General features: G+C 46.4%; 1 protein-coding gene across 12 annotated transcripts in view; it reads left to right on the top strand.

Annotated features, from left to right (window-relative positions):
- Positions 1–7,558: 7,558 nt before the first annotated feature.
- LOC108940900 (SH2 domain-containing adapter protein F-like) overlaps positions 7,559–25,465 on the top strand; it is a 97,802-nt gene continuing 79,895 nt past the window's right edge. For all 12 annotated transcript variants that reach the window (XM_029256122.1, XM_029256117.1, XM_029256120.1 and 9 more), the window contains exon 1: positions 7,559–8,661. In XM_029256122.1, coding sequence (XP_029111955.1) covers positions 8,200–8,661 — 462 coding nt within the window. In that variant the 5' untranslated portion in view covers positions 7,559–8,199. The remainder of the gene's footprint in view (positions 8,662–25,465) is intronic.

Raw genomic sequence — 25,465 nt, 5'->3', positions numbered from 1 at the left:
TGTGAAGGCCACATATACCACCTGCCTTCATCTGATAAGTTTGTCCCTCGGCGCAAACCTGAAAGGGAAGCGATGCTTTCAAAAGCAGTGACAAACAATATTTCTGAGATAAAACCGGTTTCTGTCGGAAAATGCTTCCTGTAGCTCGACGCCTTGTGTTATTGTATCGCTGCGGACGCAGAAGTCATAGGAACCAGTTAAACTGGTGTGTCTTGCAGAGGGATTTCTGCAGGATGTGGCCCTTCATCTGCAGCTGGAGATGTATGTCCACTTTCTGATCTCCTGAAACTTGGATGGAAACACGTTCTGAGGGACATGCTGATCTCGCCGACTATGAGCGAAAGCCTTTGGTTCCATAATCAGTTACTATTTCGATAAGAACACAGAAATTAAAAATTGCATCACAGCTGGAAAGAGCTGACCGTCTTTCAATATTAATTTTCAGTCATTTACGGAAAAGCACCCGTTGGTCACAGCGCTGAAGGCGCTGAACAACGGATTATGTTCTTCGAGGGATTCATGCATACCCAGAGGGGATCTATGGAACTGCTCAGGTGCAATAGTGGGTACTCTGGGTTATGTGCTGCCTGTCTGAGGTGCTATGGGGTTCGAGACTGGGTGGTTGTTCAATACATCAATTCACTACATATTCAGTTACGGAAAAAGAACTGGATGTGTGATGTGTGCTCTTTAATGACAATTTGTGACTTTAAATATTGAACCTGACTTGAATTTAACAGTGACAAAGCATCTGGGAACAAAGGACAAGGGGTGTTTACTTGTTTTCTCTTTTCCAGTACTCTTTAAGTTGAACGTAAACCCTACAGGTCCAACAACGTTGAACAGTGGTGCTTTCCTCAGCAAATAAATGAACAAGTATAATGTTTTGTCTCATTTGTTTAACTGGGTTCGCTTTATCTAGCTTTAGGACTTGTGTGAAAATCTGACCATGTTTTAGGTCATATTTATACAGAAATAGAGAAAATTGTAAAGGTTTCACAAATGTTCAAGCACCGCTGTATCTCCTAAGTGAATTCCCTCCAACCCAACACTTTGCCGACACTCCTGATGTTCTTCCAAACTGGGTTTCTCAAAATAACCTCTGGCTGCTCACTCGCTGCATCAGACATACAATACAGTTAAGCTTCAAGTAATCTGAGTCAAGGCCTTTGTAATTACAGACAAATTTGCTTTAATGGTTTCAATTTGCAGCATTGTCTTTAGGTTTTACGTTTTACTAATTTTGATTACAGCACTATTCCTTGAAACTGTAATGCATTCTCTTAATTTTGGAAGGCAAGTAACAGCAACCAAAAGCTCAGGTGGATTTTAGTCGTTGAATATTTTCCATCTTGATGTGACAAAGTCTACAACTGACGAGTCTATCCCTTATGCCAGTAGTCTGCTTATGCAGAAAGCATGGTGCTTGACATTTTGCTAATAGAAATATATTTTTTTCAAGTTAGATTTGTAGGGGTATGGGGTGCGGTGGTGCATCGGGCTTAGCCGGATTCTGCTCTCTGGCGGGTCTGGGGTTTGAGTCCCGCTTCGGGTGCCTTGCGATGGATTGGCATCCTGTCCTGGGTGTGTCCCCTCCCCCTCCAGCCCCGCACCCTGTGTTGTTGGGTTAGGCTCCGGCTCACCGCGACCCCGCTCAGGACAAGCGGCTTCAGTCAATGTGTGTGTTTGTAGGGGTGGAATACTGTCACAGTCCCAGCGGTGTCGCAACCAGACATATTTATCACTTTCTGAAAAAAAAATCATCACGAGGTTCACAGTGAAACAAAAAATCCCTATAGTCACAATGAAAAACAGGCAGGCTGCTGTTGGTTGCCTTTGCCACTTTGTGGACCAGTTTCCAAATCAGATCTTTCCCAAATGAAACATGGTATATTAATCACTAGCAACATGACACAGTGCAGAATATCTTATAATACATTCAGGAGATGGAACTGCACTGTTTGAAGTGAGTCTGGTACAAAATAATATTCAGCAAATCTAATACTCAGGAAGGTAAACCTAATTTCCAGACAGTATATATAAGAGCACTGCACTGGCAGAGACTTTTAAATATTAATTTCATCTTTAATTTTCAGGAGAACTCAAGGTCAAGTGTAGTCCAGTGAGTGCTTTTATTTCATCAGTAAGATGGTGCTGACCATTGTTCCAACCTCTCTTAATACATGTGGATAACATGAACATTACTGAAGATGATTTAGAGAAGGTTATATATGCATCGTATGCTATAATCTTTACGAAATAACTAGTAGAAAAGTGCAACACAGACATGCTAATAGCGATGTACACACTCACGCAGTTTCCATTCACTCAGGTCTGACTTCAACAAAATTAACTGGATATGAAATTAAATGAAATGTAATTATTCCTTGGGGCTGTCAAATAAACATTTATATGGGAGAGACATTACAGCAACATGTTTTAACATTTTTAAGTTCACCATAGCAAAGACACTAAGGGTAAGCAGAATACATGGCTATTCACCAATTCCTCTGTAGCACCAAAACACATAGTGCTGACTACACTGTAAATTTACTTTTTTAACTTTATTTGCAACACTACGCAGGAGGAATAATTATATCTGTTGTTAAAATTGAAATTTCTTAACCAAAATTCCAATAAAATACGATGTCGAAAATTCTTGGTCCAAGAGGTCTGTATATTAAATCTGTTCACTGTTTAAATTTTTAAGTAATAAATAGTCTATCCAGTCCAAAACATCCACTGGGGGAGAAATTACCTTCCATGCTGTACAACCTGATGTCCTGGGTGGTTCTAGGAAACATGACTATTCTGAGTTCCAGGCCTTGGAAGGGATTTTTTTTTTTTTTGCTTTTTTATAACAGCATAACGACTATAAACAAACTAGACGTAACTGGAACATGAACCGAAACCCCTGGAATGTAGATCTGTCTGTATCCCCGGAAGGCAGGAGAATCATCAACTCGATAAAGTACCCAAAAGCAAACGTTGAAAATCCGGACCAAATCATGGTCTCCCTGCTCTTAAACAAGTGGAAGAGAATGAGAACTGTTGCTATTTCTTACTACTCCAACATGCATTGAGGTCACATTATGATTTCATATGCAGACGTCTAGTAGAATTCTGGATTTAGCTGTAACCAGGGGACATGTGCCCCCAATATATAGGCAGGTGTAGTGCAGTCCCCCACCCCAGTATATCTGCATAACTCCATTGAATTCAAGTAGTAACATTTTTTTTTTTCCTCCTCCCAATACATGACAAGTTGTTATGCCACTGGCTGGACATGACCAGATGGAGTGCTTCTATGCTTGTTAAATTGTTTGCATACTAATTCATGAAAAGCATGTAAGTTTTGCATGTGATTGCTGTGCACATTCAGTGTTCCTGTGCTTTTACTGGAGAAGCCTTAAAGAGCCAGCTGTGGTCTTCTGTGACTAGGTCCCTTCGCAGGCTGCCTGTGGGCTCATGCATTTAAAGTGCCTTCAGTCTGTATGCATGTGGCCAAGAGCATGTTCCCGTGTTCTCCGAAGTGAAGATGAACAACATCCCAGATGCTAACCTGGCAGATGGTGGCAACACTTACCTGTGCAGGGAATATGTGAAGGATATATACTCATAGATGTGTCACCTTGAGGTTGATGATTGAGCCAAAGCTTAATTTTTGTGACCTTTTCACTGGTGCTTGTATGTGTCGGGGTACTCAGGCTGTCCAACCACAGTATTTCAAGGAGCGAGACGTCAGCCATCACATGTGACCTGCCTTCATTGGCTGGTTTGGGGTGGTTCACCAGGAATACGGACTACAGTAGGAGACAACGTTCATGGCGGTTGGGATGCTTGATCATTTCCTTCAGGTTAGGTTTTCATCCAACCTTTATTCATCCCTTATGGGAGTCTGTTTGGAATTGTCAAAAATGGGTTCACAGTGGTTATGTAAAATTTTACATCTGGTCTTTTAAGGGCCATCCTCCGTAGTGATCCCTGCAGTTAGATTGTGTGAGCCTATGCAGATTTCCTCAAAGCATGAAGATGTGTGTCCACCAGGCATACACCATGGCACATATGAGTAACATGGAGATCACACTTCTGAGAGTTCTGAAATATCACCTTGGACAGCCTGCTCTAGTTCACTTTCTCAGGAAAGCTTTCCAAGGTTGGAAAGGTGACTTGTGCACAAAATAATGAACAAATTGAACGTTTATAAATAAAGCAGCATTTCATTGCTTCCTTCTGAGAAACTTTACTAAATGCTACAATTACTGTTTTCCCAAGATTAGTTGTTTCCTGAACAAATTCTGTGCCTTGACAGGTTCAACCAAAAAAGCATGGGCTCAACAATGATTTAATGGAACTCACCCTGAAGGACTTCAGTGTGGCACGCTACCCACCTTCCCTCACTGCCACCCCTACCCGTGGTGTGTCCTCGAAGACGATACCCTTCAGAGATTGGGTGAGTAACTTGATTAAAAGCAAAATGTCTTATAATACATGTTGAAAATGCATACTGAAGTGTGTGTTTGAACCAAAATCTTCAAATTCAGGTAGGTTCTTTTGTCGTCTAACATGATAAGTGGGGAGTAAATCTTTCATGTGTTCTGGGGGCCTGTGAAACTGTAGCGTCTGCTAAATAAATAAATAAATGCAAATGTAAATGTAATGTACCATCCTTTTCGCTTGAGGTTTTTATCACCTACTCATTACAGCCCATTCCTCGCTGAAACTTTGGGGTATACCTCAATTTTTTGCATAACTCCATCAATGCCGGTGCGAAGTCCGAATATAAAAGTAGGGCACGGGGATGGGCATGGGCTTCGTACTCCCACCGCATTATAACTCAACTTGTTACAGAAACACCAGCGGAAGTGATGTCAGCGACCTCAAGCCTCGAAGAGAGCACAGAATAGAGGTCTTTGGCAAATTTTTATTGGTGGCCTATACCCCACCCTCAGTAAAGAAAGCATCTGCTAGGTCCACGTTGGCCATATCTATCCAGAGGAAAGGCATTGTCACTGAAAGGCTGTTCAACTAGTCTCCTGTTAGACGCCAACTCTACAGCACTACATGGGCTACTCTTGGGGCTCTATGAAACCGGTGATGTGGCACATCACGCTAACACTGATGAGGGTCCGTGACGGCAGCTCCATGTACACGGTAAGCCTGACGCTTGTAGTGTATGTCGACGGAGACACAACGCTACAGGGCGAAGGGTGACACATCCTTGTCTCTTTGCAGTCAGTCATGCTGAAGTATGAAAGCAGCCAAGTCAGCCGACCCCCCCCGGAATCTGCATATATACAGAAGGTGACTAAAACCTTATAAACTGATGTCATTACTGAATATTATCATTTTAGTGCTCTTAATAACATTTAAGCTCTGTCAGGTCACACCATGATCAAGGGAAACCTGTCAACTCAATGAACTCTGTTTTTTCTGATTTTTTCTTTTTACTTCTCGACCAATTTACATCTTACTATTTGGATTTTGCGTTATTCACTGCCTGTGTTTGTTGTACTTAATTATCCATCTGTGTGTCATTCAACTGTCCTTTCTATAACAATGTGTATGTTCTGATACTAATTCTATCTTTCTATCTATCTATCTATCTATCTATCTATCTATCCATCCATCCAAGTGTTTACCATCACCACACAGGTACCCCAGCCTGAACACCACCTGTCCTCATATTTGCTTCACTTTGGTTGGTCTTTTCCAATGAAACATTGGTTTTAGTTTGATGTCTAGACTGAACCTGTCTCCCTTTTCAGAGTTTTCATTGGTATAAAAGTACCGGAAAACCTGTTAGTCGTGGAGAGTTGAATTTCCCGAGCTCATGACTTGCTAATGTGACTTTAACGTTCACTGAACAATTTAATGTTTCATCATTTAGCATCTTTGGCAGAGGGAGTGAGGAAATGATCATTCTTAGTGCACTCTTTTTTTTTTTCTCCGCGCTTCTTCTTGTGTGCTTTCTGATGTAAAATGTACCTTCGCAATATATTAAGTTGTCAAAATGAAATGAGGGATTAAGGAATTGCACAGACCTCAATCCCCAAAACAAAAGCATTCTAATATCGCAAGACCAAGGTGGGTGTTGGATTGCTGTATGGAACTGCTTTTAAGAGCTTTGGAGGTTAAGGCCTGAGCTGTACTATTTGTGGCTTGCTTGGAAATTTTCTTTAAAATATATTGATTTATAAAAAGCAACAATACAGAAGAACTGTCTCTGATCATCCGGAACTGCGCCTTTATTGTAACATATTTCCACAAGGAGAAAGAATGAACTTCAGCTTGCCTTTACAAAATGCAAATTCCATTTTTTCAGTGGCTCACGATTTGTGCGTTGGGCTACTTTCCGGGGAGAATTGCGACTGTGAACGAGCGTAGCTCCTAGAGCCTGTTCTCGCAAACATGAAATGTGCAGTGCAACACATGGCATTTCTGATTGTTGTAACAGATGACTGCAGGCAAAACAAACCTCAGTATCAGAGCCATACCATTCTCCTCTGTGTAGAAATGCAGTAACTCCCCCAATCATTGCTGTGAGGGATTGCTTTGATTGGATAAGAGTATTTATAACACTCTGAATCCAATTCATTTTCAGTCTAGACAAGCTAAGCCTGCTGTAAATGGGCTTATCTGCATGTTATGGTGGGCTGGTGAGGATGGGTTTGCGATGGAGGTGCGGGCCAACGGTAGAAAACTGCTGTAGATGGTCTCACATTTGGATAGTGATTTGCAATGCTGATGATGGTCAAATCAACCTCAACTGGCCATCTGGAGATGACGGCAGCTCACCTTCTGCTTGCTGCAACTAGACAGGTTTCACCCTTTTCCTCCTTGTCAGTGAGAGGATTTGAGGCCTGGTTTTGGTTCCTCAGCCAGCATAAAAATATTTTGGTCAGAATGCGAATATTTTCATGATGTTCAAAGTCCAGTTATGGTTAAGTGAATGGACACAAGAGTACGGGCTACATAGTGAGCTGTAGTGATAAGTCAACAGGTTTCATTCCTATAGAGCGACAGCTGTGGGAGGAGAGCTGTCTTGGGAGGGTGCACCACCTTGTAAGGTGGATTTTAAACATATTTCTTGCATTTAAAGCAATTCTGGTGCAGAATTGCAAAATTCAATTGGCTGGTTTTTAATTTTTTTTTTTTTTTTTTTAAAAAACAAAGAGTAGTTTTCCCGAGGAACGGAGATATCTAATTTTAAAGTCAGTCGGAGGGAAGGTCATTTTCCAGCTTTGACTGCTCTGCACCTACATTATAGGAAGGTGTGCTGGCTGTGTGAGGACTCATAGCTGCTTTGAATTGTGTTTGAAGTGTAAATTGGCAATGGTAAGAGAATTAAAATGCAGCAAATTTCTGAACTGCAAGAATGTTTGGTAACCTTCTAAATGTGATTTATGCTGTAAACATACTTTTTCATCTATTCTTATTTCTCGCTCTTTGAGTTCCTCTGCAGTAAAGAGAAAATGGTATTCATTCACCATCCATTCTTTAAGAATTAATACAGGTATTTTGAATACATGATGAATAGACATATGGCGCTGTGGTGTTTTGGAGTACCTTATTTCTTTATTGTACAGTGCTAGTTTTTGCTATGCAATGCGTTATGCAATTTATTTTAGGTTTCTATACATTACAAAATCGTGCTCTTCAATTACTTCACCTAAGCTAAGGCAACAGGCAGTACACGGGTGAGGGCTTTTTCTTTATGATCCGAGCGTTGTTGGTTCGAATCCCACCTCTACCGTAGTGCCCTTGATCGGTGTGCTCACTTTGAACTGATGCACCAAAAATACACTCCTGTATAAATGGTAAAAATCGGTGTAAAGTTGATACTCCGTCCGGCAGTGTTGCTCGCCTGGGACCGAGGAGTCCGACCGGCACTGGAGAGCGTCGCGGCACAGGCGCGTTCCAGGGAGTGTTGAGGCTGCGACCGGCAGGGGGCAGCGCGCCTTCTCAGGTGCGCGCACGGCGGTGACGGCGGCGGCGGCGGTGGCTCGTTACCGAGCTCCACTCGCAAAAACGTGCGGAGACGCGGCGGAGCGCGGAGGTGGCTCGCGCCGTGCGCACACGCACACGGACAGAGAGAGCGAGGCGGACGCGCTCCGACGGCGGGAAACAGGAGGACTCCGGCTGGGAAAAGTGGAGGAACAGAGCCGAAAGTGTCCGGGAGAGCAATGCGCTGGCAGCATGGCCAAATGGTTCAAGGAGCACCTGGGATTCAAAACGAGCAAAGCGCCCCCTCCGGCTCCCCCGAAGCCCGACTACAGGCACTGCCACCCCGCTGTGCCCGGCGCGCCCGGCTTCCAGGCTCCGGGCTCCTCCGCCGGGGCGCCCGCCCTGTACCCGAGCCCGGCGCAGCCCGACATCCTGGCCGCATACAAACTGCAGAAGGAGCTCGACTTCGAGGACCCGTACACGGGCGCCGGCAACGCGGCGTTCTGCGGCGGCCTCGGGAGCGCCGGCGGCGCCGGGGGCTCTTCGTCTTCCGAGCTGAAGTACGTGTCTCCGAAGCACCGGCTCATCAAGGTGGAGACGGTGGAGAAGAGCAGCCCGGCTCTGGCTCCGGCTCCGGCTCCAGCCCCGTCCCCGGCCGCGGGTCCGAGCCCTCCCGCTCCGGCTGCTGCCGAGCAGGACGCCAAGCAGGAGAAGGTAGGGATGCGCGTGCCTGCCGGGCGGCGCTCAACAGGCGCGCTCGCGAGTCGCGCGCACAGGAGCACCCAACGCGCAAAGTAACTTAGTTCGTCGGCCCCAGGAGCGCTTCTTTAGGTGAACACAGTTTAGTCGACAATATAATAACGCGAACTTGACACCGTCATGGAGTCTTGCAGCCAGGTTGTGTAGAGGTTAGAGCGCGCCGCTCGGTAGGAGTCGGGTTCAAATCCCATCCCCCGCCGAACAGGTACTTATGATGAATTGATACAGTAAAAAAAAGTCCTCAGGCGAAGAAATGAATTATTTATTTCTATTTATTATTATTGTTATGCAGTGTGAAGACGGACTCGGCGCGCAGAGTAGTAGGAGTAACGGAGACAAACTGTCACATTCAACACGTTTTTGCAGAATACGTCTTACTAAGTACGACTCAAACAAAGGGAACGAGTCGAAACAATAGTTTACGTCTTTCCAAGATGTGTCATACTTAATGATGAAGCAATTAAAAATATTTAATCTGCGCAGTGATTCTCTCATTGAGATACTTGGGTATTTTTACTGCATCAGTTCAGGGTAATTCGGACGCACAGTCTCCAGATTGCGAGGCGAGGCTCATGGTGACATTTTAAAGTGAAATATTCTTATAAATAATTCGGTTGAAGCTGATTTTCAAGCGCAGTTCGTTTCTGCGGCACTTTTGACAGCTGCGCGCGAGCGGCGCCCGTCCGCACGTGTTGGAGCGCTCGTGACGCGTGTCAAGCCCTCACGCGCCTTTGCCTCATTCGCCGCTCGATCGTGTTGCGTTGGGGGAGGGGCCACTCGGACCCGTGTGATACATCGCCGTAAAGGTCCCAGCCAGGGTGACACCCTGGTAAATCCATTAATATCACACATCGCAGCTACGGGTTAACGGTCCCCGGTACGTTTTTCGCGCTGATTTCCGACTGCTCCTAACTGGAGGTGTGTGACAGGCAGGGCTCCTGCTCACGTGCGGCTTCTTCACGTCACGCGTGAACTGCTGCTCTCCTGTCACTCAAAGTCGGGAAGTGCGATTCTTCACCAAGTATTTTTCGCGTGAGTCATGAGTCCGTTTCTGTACTTTCACTTTCTGTTACTCGTAGTATTGCTCATAGCTGTAGTTCTGTGGTTGTGGGGCAGCTGGTAGCGTACTGGTTACAGTTGCTGCCTTCGGGGTTAAAGGCCACGGGTTCGAATCCCACCTCGAGCTGCAGTGTCCTTAAGCATTGCACCTAAAGGCCATAGGTTTGAATCCCATGTCGAGCTGCAGTATCCTAAGCATTGGACCTAAAGACCATAGATTTGAATCCCACCTCCAACTGTTGTACCCTTGAGCATTGGACCTAAAGGCCATAGGTTCGAATCCCACCTCAAGCTGCAGTACCCTTGGGCCTAAAGGCCATAGGCTCAAATCCCACTTCTAACTGTTGTACCCTTGAGCACTGGACCTAAAGGTTTCAGGTTTGAATTCCACCTCCAACTGTAGTACCCCTGAATGTTTGATCTAAAAGTGGCAGGTTTGAATCCCACATCCAGCTGCAGTACTCTTGAGCACTGGCTCTAAAGTTTGTAGGTTCGAATCCCACCCTCAATTGTAGTACCATTGGACCTAAAGACCGCAGGTTCGAATCTCACCTTCAGTTGTAGTACCCTTGAGCAAGGTACTTACGCTAAACCTCTTCAGTAAAATTATCCAGCTCTGTGAAATAATTGTTGGCTTCACATTGTAAGTCACTTTGGAGAAAACCGTCAACTAAATTAATAAGTAAATGTAGCAGCAGCATGTGTACAGCAAAAGAGGGTGTTTTTGTATTAAAATTATTTTCGCTCTGTTCCTTCTCTGATGTTATCCACTGGGGTGAACCAGTGCAATATACAAGGGCTTGTACCAGCAACCTTTAACAAGCAACTGGCTGCTGCTCCTTTTGATGCCATGTTAAATTCTACTTCACGAATGACAGATGGGAATGGATGAGAGTGTGCCTTCATGTTTTTTTCTGAATGGAGGGAATTATATTGGCAGTTTGTGTTGTTTTTCTATTGATTTTTTTTTTTTTTTTTTTTTTTTTTTTTTTTTAAAACTTGTTTAGTGTTTTTCCCCCCATTAAGTAGGTTTTCCAAAGCTGCCAGGAGGGTAAAAGGGGAAGAAAGTTCTAGAGGTGCACCTTCCAATTAAAAAGAATTGCTATTTCATGTCTTATTCCGGAAGTTTTTTCGTCTCCAAAGTCAATCAAGTGTTTCATTCTTAACGAGGAAGAGAATAGTGTGTCAAACATGAAAACACAAATGGAAAAGCAGGGTGTTTTACATTTATTCATTTAACTGACGCTTTTCTCCAAAGTGACTTACAGGGTGGAGGTTACAATTATTTACCCATTTATACAGCTGGGTAATTTTGCTGGAGCAATTTTGGAGTAAGTACCTCGTTCAAGGGTACTACAGCTGGCGGTGGGTCTTGAACCTGCAACCTTCGGGTTCAAAGTCAGTAGCTCTTACTACTACGCTACCAGGCTGTTTTAAAACTTGTTTTTAAGCTGAGAATTAGTAGATCACAAGAGTTCAGATTCAGTTTATTAATCTCTGAGCAGAAATGAGAAAATGTCAGGATGCAGGGAGTGCGGTCATATAGCTGATGAGACGTTTGCATTTTTTCAACAGACACTTTACAAACATCTGGGTAATTTTTACCGGAGCAATTCAGGGTAAGTACCGTGATCGGCGTAATTCCAACCTGAGCCCTTCGGCTGTAAGCGCCGCGATGGCTGCTGAGACGCCTCTCTGGCAGCGCGTCCGCCTGTGTGTACTGATGGTGCAGAGGCCTCCTGAGGACAGCACTGAGGTGACAGCTGGTACGCGGTGCGTGACGAACGATGGAGATGCATCGAGACTTTTGGCTGGGACTGACAGCTGACAGGGACGTGCTGCGCGACGTTAAGAGTTGATCCAGATCGCGACGATTCCCGTGAATCGCCGGTAACCAGCTCGCCTGTGAGGCGGGACAAAGGGGGACGAAGCGCCCTTTCTGGCTGCCGGGTGCCGTTCGGGCGTAGGTGCCGTCGGAGGAACCGCGTTTCGTGCCTTTCGCCGCTCAGAAGGGCCTCCCCGGCCTTGCCGGGGCTAAAAGAGCGACTCGGATGGAACGAGTTCTCGTGTTTTCATTTCGGTTTGCTCGCCGCGCCGATATGACAGCAGATACAATTGTGAGGGAGCGAGCCTATCATCCCGAGCTGGAGCGCGGTGCTTGGCGGTGCGTGATCCAGAGCGCTGATTGCAATCAGTATGAGGAATTTAAAACAGCCCTCAGGTATGATTGCACATGTTCGCCTGAGCTCCGCCTTTAACCGGTGAGATTACTCTCCCGTGAATAAAAAAGAAAAAACAACAAATTGAGAGCCCTGTAGCTGCGTTTCATATTACGAAATGTAACCCCCGCTCGAGTGTGGCGTTCCAGCCGCTACTTTTCCGGGTCTGCTTCCTTTTCACGGCGGTGTTCTGTCCTCTTAAATATGAGAAGGATTATTCTTATTGCTTCTCGATCAGATGATCCTTCCGTTTGTCTTATTCCCCGGTCTGTAAATTTTCCCCCTCTTTTTCTCTACATTGACGGTTTTGTTGCCACCATTTGTTCCTCAGAGCAGTTTATGATGTACCAGCGGGTTCTCGGTTCCGCCGGGAGGGGAAATGCAGAGCCTGTGTCGCTGTCGGTTGACCGCTCCCGGAGCGCTCCGCTGCCTTTTTGTGCTTATTGCTGCGGGGGTCAGCGGTGGGGTGGGGGTTAGATCCAAAATTACAGTGATACGTAATGTGAGGATGCGGTGCGGAAGGGTGTCATCGGAACGTACAGGGCTCAGTCTGAAGGAGTGTGGAGCGAGGCCTGTGGGCCGAATGACTGGAGAGCAGCAGCAGCGTGAGCTCGATACTCACCCTTCAGAACATTTATATGTAAGCAAATATTTGGATGCTTTTGTACCGGACTTGGTACCAGTCATCGTGGTTCGCCCCCGGGGTTGCATGGCAACCGATGTATCAGCATTGTTATAGGAACGTGATTATGAGCATTTATGGAGACAAAAAAAAAAAAAAAAAAACTTGTGCTCTAATGTGGTGCGTGTGCGCGCGAGTCGTTTTTCCTATTCTCCAGAAGCCATATCTAAATTAAATTAGCTGTGGATGCAAGTTGTGTGTCACCAGCAGGTGGCGTAGCAGTTAGAGCTGCCGCCTTTCACTCAAAGCACCCTGGTTCAGATTCCCTGTTAGTGCCTACTAGCTCGAGCGAAGTAATTACCTGCGATCGCTCCAGTAAAAGTTACCCGGCTGTTTAAACGGCTAAATCTCTGTAAGACACTCGGTAGTTTGTGGCGCAGAAGAAAAGCATCACCTAAATGAATATATTTAGTCATGTTTATGTATCCTTTGCCTGTTTCGCCGGTGTCTGCATGATGCCTTTTTCACTAAGCTTAGGCTTCATTCCCCTCACAAGCAGGCTCTTTGGAGGGTTTGCGTAGGAAACGAGTCCTGTGGCAATGTGCACGGGCTGCTTGATTTAATGCCCGCCGTGCGGAGCAGTGATTAAAAAAGCAGGTCTACCCGAGGCAATTTCGTTGTTTTACGTCTGATCGATGCGAGCTGTAAAAGCTCGGGCCCGGAAAACAGAAAACGAACTTGAGGGTTGGGAGCCCTCCCTTGCTTTGTTGTGATTTGTAATTAATTTCCCGGTTTATAAAGACGCGGCCTTCCTCGTACGGCGAAGACGGGGAGGAGGTGCGCGGCACGGGCCCGGCTAATAAGCGACGGCGAACCGCCTCGCCTGCCGAATTCCCAAGGACGCGTGAAAGAGATGTCAGGGACGAGGAGGATGAACTCGGCCGAAACGAGGCGGAAGCGGGAGGGCACCAGATATCTTGTTCCGAATAGAATGCTTTTATTTATTTATTTTAATTTCTTTTATTTCGCTTTCTGTTTTTATCTACTTATTATTTGTTTGTTCTTTTTTATTACTCCATGTACTTCTCATGTGGTTGTCAATCGCACGGGGAATAAATGCCATTTAAGAAAGCGCGTCTCAACGGTCCGTACGTATTTTACGTATAAAATTCAGATTTATGCCGAGGCCCTTGTGTTACGAGTGAAACGCAGTCATCGGTTATATAATTTTCCCGCTGCGATTGTTGCGTTCGGGATCTTTTTTTGATCGTCTCGTCGTCGTTCCTTTGTCGTCGCTTGCCTCCAAATGTCACGGGAACGAACGTGAACAATTTCGCTGGCCCTAAGCGCCTGGAAGAAATTCAGCTTCCGAGTGTGTTCTTTTCCCCAGAACAACACATTATCGGTATAAATGAGACCTCTGAACAAAACTTGTTTTGCTGAGAACAGACCTGCTTTAATTATACACATCCCCCCCCCCCCCCCCACATTAAAGGTGATGTTCCTGCAATCGCATGTTTTTCCGCTTATTAAACCTATTATTTTAGTTTTACTGTATGGCTAATGACTTTATCCAAAGTGATTCACGATTTCGATAACACTTTAATGGCCAAGTACGTTTGTACGCGCAAGGATTTTGACGTGATAGATGCACATTCCGACACGTTCAATATACGGAACAAAATCGAAGCGGTGGGATAAAGACAGAGTAACACATTTTGCAGAAATGTAAAATATAAATATGATATCTTTACCAACAGTACAGTTACTTATGGGGATGTTTGTGAGCATATCTAACTAATATGGGCATAGAGGTAGAAACCCTGAACAAGGTATAGATGGTGAAACTTCAATAAAAAATATTATTAGTATAATCTAAGTAATGCTACAGCATATTGGCACTAAATAAATTTTATAATTGCTATAGCTGAGTGTTGTAATCAAATATGTTTTCCCGCGGTATTGTGGGCTTCCTCCTTGAAAGGCAGCCGGAAGCCTTTGTGTTTCACGCCCGCGTTGTTTCACGTCCGCGTCCTTTACCGCTGTGCTACGTTTAGTGGGGCCATATGACATCATAGGACGAGGTAACGGCATCAGGTCTTTGTGCTTGAATCTGGCCTCTCTGGCAGTCGCTTTCTCTCAGCCTTCTTTTTATGAGCTCATAAATCCAGCCTGTATGATGGCCGTGAATACAAAACCGTTCCGTTGCAGGAACCGCGAGGTGACGTCACCCTGGCTCGCTCTCTGACGTTCGGCACGCTCGTACACCCGGACACCTGGACGTCCCGAGCACGCGCTCGGAGCGGGTGCGTTCTCGCCTCGGCCGGCTTCCTTTGCTCTGCAGTCATCCCGATTGATCGTCCGTCATCGGGATTCCTGTGTCGGGTTGTAATCTCACAGCTTTTCACGCTTCTCCCGTGCCGCGGGTCTGCGGGGACGTGCTCATCCCTAGCGGATCTCATGCGCGTACTTTGTGCCTTCGCCCGCCGTCTTCTAATTGGTCCTCGTGGTTGTTCTCCTGCAGTGCATTATGGGAGAACGTTTTGAGCGATCGCGTGGTCAACCATCGGGCCGACGCCGTTCGCCCTCAAAATCGTTCAGCCCGTCGTTGAGACAGAGCGACGAATTTCCCTGTAACGCGTCCAGCAGTATGTCCACGCGGAGAGAGACGGAGGCGCCGCTCGCGTTCATGTTCCAGCTTCGCCCCCCTCCATCTGTCTCTCCACCCAGTTGAGTCGCGTGTTTTCCCAAACTAACGCTCGGTCCAGAATCGGGTCTCTCCTCGGCCTTGCTCTGTTTGTCTCCCTCCTATCAGTGAGTCAGACGTTTATTTGCACACTTGTTCAAAACTGCCATTTGTTTTTCATATCCTGGAAAGACTCGCAACAAGCAGGCCTCAGCTGCGCTGTCTGCCGTCAGGACCGTCTCTGGATGCGGCGCTATCTGCCCGGGCGTATTTTTATTTTGTTTTATTTTTTATTTCTCCGAGAGGTCCTTGAAGGGACAGTTGCCTGCATGTAATTGGCTTATGAGTATATTTTAACAAGGCCTGGGGGATTTAATCTTGTTTATTTCTACTGGAATTGATATTGCAGCACTCAGTGACTTCCTTTGTGTTTGACGGGATATTAAATTTATTCCAGCGTTTCTCTGTCTGATCGAATTTTCTCCGCGTTTCTCCCCGTGCTATTTATTACTGTGAGCTGAGAGAGTTACTGCCCGGCTCTGGAGGACGTGGGACCGTCTGCGGTGTCAGAGTTCCGCAGACGGCGCGCTCGCAGTGTTGCTGGGTGCCCCGGTCTAATGGCACCTCCCGCAGATATCAGCATTTCAGAATGAAAGCTTTGAACTAGATAGTATAATTGGTGTATCTTAGAAGGCCTTTGCTCTTGCAAAGGGGCAAAAAAAAAAAAGAAAAAAAAACCAGGCGCCTACAAATGCCGCAGCAGAAGAATGGGACTCGGTCGCATTTCGATGAGATGTTCCCTGATTTAGTGTGTGGCATTGCGAGCGTATGCTTCCGCGCCGCGCTGTCCCCTGTCAGTGTCCTGTCAGCTTTAATAAGCGGCTGTGCTGACTTCTTGAATGTCACTGTGTGGGAAGTCTCGCACTCACACCACCCGTGACCAGCAGCATTGTGGGTTATGCAATATGGGCCAACGAGAGGAGCCTGAGCTCAAAACGGTCTGGTTTACATAAGTGGATTACTGTGCCGAAGGTGTCCTTTGTTTCGGAGCCGGCTGGCCGTTCGCTTTCAGCCACAGGTGTTTCGGAAGCTCGATTTTCCTTTGTCCGAAGTGACTTCCGGTTCAGGCGCTTAGTAGTCCAGGTTCACAGTAAAGCCGTATAGCACGACGTAAAAATTAAATAAGAGCTCATAATAAAATACCCTAATCAACTACCCAGTGCAGTGCACTGTAAAATATAAACATTTTAATAAGGAGAGATGCCGTTATAAGAATTGTTTTTGTGCAATATGGAAACGGTTCTCAAGCGTGTAAGGTTTCTCGCATTGACTTCATTGTGATTTGTGAATATTCTCATATGTAGGTATTTATTGGTCTGAATATTGATTTAGTAGTGGTTAAAGCTGCTGCCTTGCAGTCAGAGGACCCAAGTTAAGTTGCCACCTCATGCTGTAGTACCCTTGAGAACAATTGCTGTATGCCTGGGGAAATCATTTCAAGTTGCTTGACATTGAAAATCCCGGAGAAAAGGTACATGAATGAATGAAAATGTAACGTTAGAGATGGGAAAGAGGCCAAGAGTGATCTAGAACGGAGTCTGCATTTATGGATCTCCACGTCTTGCCTGTCCGGAGTCAGCGTTTTGATTTCGGGAGTGGGGTAAAGGCGCATATAGGAGGATGAGTGATAAAAGGTATATAAGAGGCGACGTAATAAAAAAAGTCTATAAGCTTCATCACGGTCGTTCCCTTATGGCTCGTGACCTGAGCGCAGAGCTGCAGCGTTGGGCTCCGCTACCTTCAGATGACATCAGTAAACGTTGAGGCGGTGCAGAGGGCGCAACGCGACAGGAGCTCTGAAGGCTGCCTGGTGTCCTCATTTCATGTTCCCTGCGTTTATCTGTGGTGTGTTTTTCAAGAGGCAGATTTGCTCTCCTGCCGTGTTTTGTCAATACGATCTCGGTGCCGTCACTGGGACAGATTAGCCAAGTCACAAACGCAGCTTGGACTGTCCTTAATCGTGCACAGTGCGTGCAAAGGCCTCGCGAACGCTGTCGCCGTGCCGTCCTTGCGTTTGACGTCAGTCGCCGGGGCAGCGTCGGCACTTGCGTATTTGGCACCGTCAGATTACGAGCCGACGCCCAAGGACGGCACACATCTGCGGATGCTTCGCGTAACTTCCCCGGTCCCTTGGAACCTCCCTGGGAACCCGAGGACCGCGTCCCAGGGGTCATCTGAGAACTTTGTGGATAAACTTGCAACAAAAAGTGATTCTTCATACAGTTACCGTGCATTTATTCATTTAGCTGATTCTTTTACCCAAAGCGACTTACAATGTTAAGGTTCCAGTTATCATAAGTAATTTTTAGGATAAGTACCTTGCTCATGGGTACTACATCTGGAGGTGGGGATCGATCCTGCGATCTTCAGATTCAGAGGCAGCAGCTCTAAGCACTAGGGTACCAGCTGTCTCCTTTCTGGCTATAAAATGTTACAGTCTGCAACTGGAGTCGGCAGCTTTTTTATTGAATGAAAAGTGTATTTCGAGGGTCTCTGCTATGCCTTGTTTTACTGATGCATAACAGGGGACGGCTGAAAGCACGGTGGTGAGATCCGCTGTCTTGGGACCCCAAGGATGCAGGTTCGAATCCCACCTCCAGCTGTAATACCCTTGAGCAAGGTACTTACCCTAAATTGCTGCAGTAAAAATTACCCAGCTGTATAGATTGTAAGTAGCTTAACGCTGTAAGTCCGTTATAGAGAAGCGTCAACTGAAGAATAAATGTAAATGATACATCGCTTCTTATTTGTGGCTTTATTACTGTACCAGTATATGTGTTTTACCGGTCAGTGCAGTACAGATTGTGTTTCTACAGCAATGTGGAGATGTGTTTATTGTTGTCTCCTGCTGCTACCGTTAGATTTACCGTGCTGCCCTGAGGTATACGGAAGGTGTCCGGAATACATTCTCGATTAAAGAAATCATCTATAATGTTTAAAGATAACTTTGGTGTATTGCTTTTATATTTTGCTGATTTTTTTTCAACACCCATAAGGATGTTTGGCAGCAGACCGGGGAAAATTACCGACGCTCAGGACACGTTACCATAATTTCTTTAAGAGAAAGGTATCCCTGCTCTATGTCATTATCGCTGTAAGACACTTTTTAGCCCAAATTGAAGTCAGTGAAATTTGTTGGATATTTTATTTCAGTGGCTATGTGGAAAGCAGCTTTGTAGTAGGTCTGGTTATTTCTGTTATATAAGGGTCTTTGCTTTGCTGCTCTCTCGCTGCAGGGGACCCCCCCCCCCCACTAGTACACTTGGGATTTCTACCTGGGGGCGAAGAGCTTGGTTGTTTAGATCAGACTGAGTGCTATATTTTGGAAAAGCTCCTGCAAGCAGACCATGGCAGGATTACAGTTGCAGAGAGGAGACCTTTTTAACTTACAAACTTGCGCTGGCACATCTGCCGTGGGAACGTAGTGCATGACTCGATGATGGCAGAGCCATTTCAATGGTGTATTTTTTTTTTTTTTTCTTTGTCGAATTATTATTTACCTGATGTGGAAATATGAGGCTGGTGAAGACTTTGCAGGCGTCATCGAGTCTGTGACTTCTTTTCTTTTTTGGGTTCTATGGTCTTTGCTCTCTAGATCCTGAAGGGGCACCGGTCGACGAGCCCCCCTTTGAGCCGAGCCCGCTCGGTGAACGCGTGGTCAGTGAGGACTGTGCTCAGAGGACCGCTACAGACTGAATAGTTTTCTTTTTTCCAGCGACCGTACGGAGTGCGCAGTTATTAGGGGCAGCCAGGCGCAGGCTGGTTGAAAAGAAGGCGGCGGTGCTCTCGGGGTTTTTTCTTCCTTTTTTTTTTTTTTTTTTTTGTGCCACCCCGGGCGTGTGCTCCGTGTGGGCACCACGGAGGGGTGCGGTGTTTCTGGCAGCCCTCGTGGTAAAATGCCGGAACGGTTCCGCCCCTGAACGCACACAAGGCTGACTGACACACGTAATTGGCATGTCCTCCCTTTTTGTAACCCACTCTGGAATTTATGTTCCTTTTTTCTGTGGTGCTCTAAACACTGGACCTGGGCTGGACTGTTGTGGTGCTAGTGTAGTAGAAGGATCTATATACCCGGATACCTAGAGATTCTGATCGCTTCTCACATCCCAGCAAGACCACTTTGCTCCTCAAGGGCTGGCGACTTGGTCACGTTCATGAGAGGCTCAAAACTGAAACTCCCTAGGTTCAATTTTTGGCTCCGATGTGCTGGAACGATCACCTTCTCCCCCTCAGAACTGCTGGATCCCTTTCAGCATTCAAGAAGGGTCTCGCAACACATCCCTGTCAGACCCACTTCTCTCCAGATCTTCTAACAGCTTCATAAATTTTCATCACACTATCTGTCAAGATCACCTTTGTGCTTCCTCTCAATTCTGAAAGCACCTACTCGCATCACGCGAGGCGGCAAAAACCGTGGTATTGGGCAGACTGGTGGTGCTTTGGCAGCTGAGTGGCTTTGGAGAAAAGCGTCTGCTGCATGAGTACATGAGTAAATGTAGAAGGGCTGATTTGCATTAATTTTTGAGACTGTATGGTTTTCTTTCCTACTGGTAGAACATCAGTTACATCATCTGTTAACAACACTGCAGTGTAAAGTAGCACATATATGGACGTTCTGCAGCCACTATCATTGTACACAATGATCTGATGCTGTGCAAATTTGGAACATGATTTCTTGTCAGCTTTTGGGAGAGCTAGTGCTTTTTTTTTTTTTTTTTTTTTTTTGGATTAGCGTAAAGGTTTTTTTTTTTTTTTTTTTTTTTTTTTTTATTAAACCTTCTGAATAAATTGAAGTTTTGGGCATTTAGAGCCTGAAGTGTGATTACAAATGTAGCTGATATTTTTCTCCAAAGAGACATACAACATTGAGATACTTAAAGTGATTAAATTTGCATAGCTGGGTAATTTATACAGGAGTATTTACATTTATTCATTTACCTGATGCTTTTTTCCAAAGTGACTTGCATTGTTGAGCTTCTCACAATTATTTACCTCTTTAGAGAGCTGGGTAATTTCTTTACTGGGGCAATTTAGGGTAAATGCCTTGTTCAAGAGTACTATAGTTGGAACATGTGACGTTTAGGTCTAAAAACAGCAGCTCTAACCACTATGCTACCAGCTTTCGTAGTCTAAAAGCCTGAAATGATCAAGGGCACTACAGCAGGGAGTGGGATTTTTCATCATGTCCTCGGGTGGTGCCTCTAACCAGTATGCCACCTGCTGGACAGTAGGGTGAACGACATTCGGTCCCTTTCCCACATTTTGGCTGGAGGACAGATTCACCTTATTTACCACTCTGGCGTTACTCATTGATGTGACTGTCTCAAGTGCAGCTTTAGGTCGAATATGACATTTCTAACTTTATGTTTGAGAATGGCTTTTGCGTTCCTTCTTCGGCTTTCTGTTAGACGGTACAAGTGTCCTTTAAACTGCTCTACGAAATCTTTCAGGTTTTTGTCATTTTAGTCCTTTTTGTAGTTCTTCCATTCGGCCGTTGCGTCTCGGCTTGGTCAGCTGAGAATAACCCTGACTTGTGCTCTTGTCATCTGTGTAATGATGGGACAGCTGGTAGCATAGCGGTTACAGCTGCTGCCTTTGCATCCAACGGTCACAGGGTTGAGTCTCACTTCCAGCTGCAGTACCCTTGAGCAAGGTACTTACTGTAAAATTGCTCTAGTAAAAATTGCCCAGCCGTACAAATGGGTAAACAATTGTCGGCATCTTAAAACTGTAAGTCTCTTTGGAGAAAAGTGTCAGCTAAACAAATAAATGTGCATGTGACACTTGAGTACGTCCGTTCTGCGGATACAGAAAGTAGGTTCACGGTGCTAAAATCTGTGGAGCTTGACTGGATTTACATGTGCCAGATGTTTAAAAAAAAAAATAAATGAAGTGTGTCTGCGGTCTTTGTTAGACAAGGTGTAAGCAAAGCGTGTACCCTAACAGAGGACTCGGGGGGGGGGGGGGGGGGGGGGGTTTGTTCAGGTGCTCCTGCGTCTCCTCGGTGGGGGAGCAGCCCTGCGGTTTGACCGCTTTCCAAGAGGGCACACGAGGCTGCGTTTCAGGAGTCGGGAGGCCAACCTTCGCCTGCCCGGCAGCCCTTTCAGGATCGAGGAAGCGCTGCCTTCCTGACGGGAAGTGTTTACGACGTGCTGACGTTCCCTTTTCGCCAGGCGAATCGGCGCCCGCGGCCTGGAATCCTGTGCGCTCCTTGTTTAATCTGCGGTAAAATACGAGGAGGATGTAGCTCCTTCTTGTGTTTTTATTTCTTTTGCTGAGTGATGGCGCGGTGACACGTTCGGTGGAGTCATGTTCTCGGCGAACACGTGGCGCGAGAGCTGGAAATGACCTGCGGCGACCCGCCCTCTCGTGGCGCTCCTGCCTGCTGGTGCCTCGATGGAGCTGTGCGGGGTGATGGTGCCACCGACCGGCTCTCCTCCTCTCCCTGTCCCGTGTCTCGCGCTCACCTTGGTCTCAATTTCCTCACGTCACACATCCACATCATGACCCGAGCTGCTCTTCTCCGTATCCGGTCGTGCTCTTCATGCTGAGCGCCGGGGTCTTGCAGTGAAAGACCCAGATTCGAGTTCAGCTGCCTTCTGTAGTCCCCTGGGTTGAGATTCTTTTGCTGTATTGGTGCAGCGATAAACTACCCAGGTGTATAAATCCCACTCGAATCCCACCTCCAGCCATAGTAGCCTTCAACAAGCTACTTATCCAGAACTGCTGCAGTAAAATTACCCAGCTGTATAAATGGGTAAATAATTGTAAGTAGCTTAACATTGTCAGTTGCTTTGGAGAGAAGCATCAGCTAAATGAATAAATGTAAATTAATGGGTAAATAGTTGTAATAGGGTTCAGCATTATTTTTTCTTTTTTTCTTTTTTATGTTCAGTTGTCCACAGGACAGGTGCGTCATGTTTTACCCGTCCCATCAAATTTTACACTTTTTCAGTGTTGGGATGTGTTGGAAAGTCAAACACAAGTCAATGTATAGATTTAAAATATCCTCTAATGAGCAAGAACTTTACACACATTTACAGTTTGCAAGTTTACCAGTTGGATTTTTGCCTGCGATACCATTTTAATTGTCTCTTACCTTTTACAGCCATAATTAGTGTGACGTTTATAGTTTATGTAGTTGTACTCATAGTGTTTCCTTAAAAGATATAACCCAAAAAAAGCAAAGTATAGCGGCTGTTTAGTTATATTTTTGGCAAAGTTGGGTGGTTCCTGGCAGGAGAAATGATTTTGAAAAAGGAAAAAAAAAAAAAAAAAAACTGTAATGAAAGCGACGCAATCTGGGAATCTTGTGAAAGGCAGTATACCGACATAAAAATTCCTCCCGAAAAGAGCACTACATTGGCGCAGTTTTGCTGCATTTTAGGCAAATTTGAGAAAACGATTCCAGTGGTTTCTTTATGGTTGTTCTCATATTGCATCAAATTTCTTAATATTTCACCTTAGTTTAATTTCTACCCGTCCGTCATCGCAGTGATTTTACCTGTCCGGCTATGAAAATGTAACCAAATTGCCCGGTCGGGCGGAAAACGGTTAATGTCAATCCCTGCGGAAGTAGTTTAACGCTGTAAGTTGCTTTGATGAAAAGCGTCCGCTAAGTGAATAAATGTAAACATTTTGTTTAACCACCTGTGCCGTTTGCTATGTCTGTGTCTTTGCATTTACCATTTTCTGTGTGTTTGTGGCTCTTTACATATTTCTGTACAAATGCGTGTGTGTGTGTGTGTGTGTCCGCGAGCGTGCGGAAGCGGTCCTCTGTATCGTTTTCATTTGAGAACATCTCCCTCTCCAGCTTGAAGAGGTTCATAGCTCTGACGAGAGGCAGGGGGCCCGGGCAGGAAATTGGGTTTCGTCAAGCGTGGCGCCGTGTGGGTCGTCTCCATCATGTGTCATATATCAGGACAACCTTAAGCCGGCATGAGAACAATGGCGTCGAGGTCCCCCCGGCAGCCCGCCCGCCCGCCTGCCTGGCTGCACCCGCCGCCCGTTTGGGGAAGGTGCCACGCTGACACCCCTGCCGAGCGCCGAGGCTGCCAGCGGGAGGCCCTCGCAGCTGGCGGCCCACGGAGAGGTCACGTGGCCAGCGCGGGGTTACGGCGCCGACGGCAACGGGGCGTTTCTAAAGGGCAGGGGTGGCAGGGTGCTCGGCTTGCCTTGTTCTCCTGCGACGGTGTTGTCTTCAGGTTCATTAACTTGTATTTCACTGGCACCGTGGCGATACACAACACTGAAATCCCTACAATTACATTTATTCATTTAGCAGATGTTTTTATCCAAAACACCTTACAATGTCAAGGTACTTAGTTATTTACCCATTTATGCAGCTGGGTAATTTTCACTGGAGTAATTTAGGGTAAGTTCCTTAAGGGGTCAGAGTCAGAGTTGGGAATTGAACCTGTGACCACTACACCCACGCACTCGCACACCAAGAGCAATTTAGAGTCACCGGTTCACCCGAAACGCACAAATACGGTGAGAATAAACTCCACACGGACTGGGCCTGATTCGAACCCGCAGCATGCCGGGAGCTGCAAGGCACCAATCCCATTCCCTGTTCCGCTCTGTCCAAGTCACCCAAACCGCGTGCCGCTGCGAAAATATTTCCGAAATGCACCTGGAATATTCGTGTTTTCCCTCTTTGCCGCGTTGTCTCATTAGTTAATTTGTCTGCCAAGTGCACCATAGGGCCGCTTTTTCCGTTTGGCTCCAAGAAGCTCGGATGCCTCGGCGTTTCGTAGCGGAGCGGACGGCTGGCCGTATTCCAAACGACCGTGCCGCTGCGGTGGTGTCGGAGAGCCAGACCCGTAGGAGCACAGCGTTCCCTGGCCGTCGAACGCTTGCGAACTTGTGTCGCTCAGCGAGCTATTGGGGCTTGAAGGCAGAAGTCTGAGGCTTGGCCTTGTTGACTCCTGAGATCATGCAGGCCTTCCCAGGTGGCTCTCCTGTTGCACGCAACATACGTTTCCCCCGCAACCGGCTGGAACTTAGCAGTCGATGGGGTGTAAAGGAAGAGATCGGAAATCCTGCGCACGCCGGCAGGAATCCCCGTGAACGGCGGCTCTACTTTGGCCGAAACGGAGCATCTTTTACCACGTTCTTAAACGTAGCGGCTAACGCAGTGCACTTGTGAGCCGAAATGGGGGTTTACAGGGCCGAGCGATGCTCTGCGGTTTTACTCTTAGGAAGAACATTTTACCTGAATAACTACAGTGAGGCTCATATGGTGGAAAGGAACAAACTTTACTTCAGACTCAGTCTCTTTCTGCTGATATAGTGCACACGTGGTATTTTCTGTGAGATGTGCGTCGCTTTGGAGACAAGCGTCCCACATCTCAAGCTAAATGAATAAATCCAGTGTCCAACTTTTACACACACACACACACACACACACACACACACACACACTCACTTTCTGAACCGCTTGTCCCATGCGGGGTCGCGGGGAGCCGGACCCGGCAACTCAGGGCGTGAGGACACACCCAGGACGGGACGCCAGTCCATTGCAAGGTACCCCAAGCGGGACTCGAACCCCAGACCCACCGGAGAGCAGGACCCGGTCCAACCCACTGCGCCACCACGCCCCCTCATCCAACTTGTAGTAAGGTTAAAATTTTATGGTTGGAATGATTTTGATGAGATCTTCGTCTAAACGAGACAATAACGGCAATGACAAAATGTAACAAATGAGCCGGCATCTCCTTTAATATGCATGTCAGGGTTCCTGCTCCGTTTAGTTTTTTTTTTTTTTTTTTTATATTTGTAATATTTTTAATTTTTTAATCTTGCCGTTGTAATCCTCAAAGAGAAAAGCGGTGCGGCCCCCTGATTAGACCTTTGAACGATTTTCCCGCTTTCAATTTTCAAACTTGTGATCGGTGACTGAGGGTTAATGGTTTGCGTGTGAACAAAAGAGCGCCGGCTCCGCCGGGGGAGCAGGACCCCGAAAGCTGGCCGGCGCACGGATCTGAGGGAGGCGTTTCGTGCGCTTCCTATCTTCGATGAGCAACGGAGGAGGGAGGGAACATGAAAAGGCGGGGGGTCCTATCTCTAAAAGCACAGGCGTCTTCGGAACCTGGAGGAACGTGAGCGGAA

Source organism: Scleropages formosus, chromosome 11 (genome assembly GCF_900964775.1).
Source record: "Scleropages formosus chromosome 11, fSclFor1.1, whole genome shotgun sequence".
Classification (NCBI taxonomy): Eukaryota; Metazoa; Chordata; class Actinopteri; order Osteoglossiformes; family Osteoglossidae; genus Scleropages; species Scleropages formosus.
The sequence above is the reverse complement of the archived record's forward strand: the minus strand, read 5'-3'. Positions and strand labels throughout refer to the sequence as shown.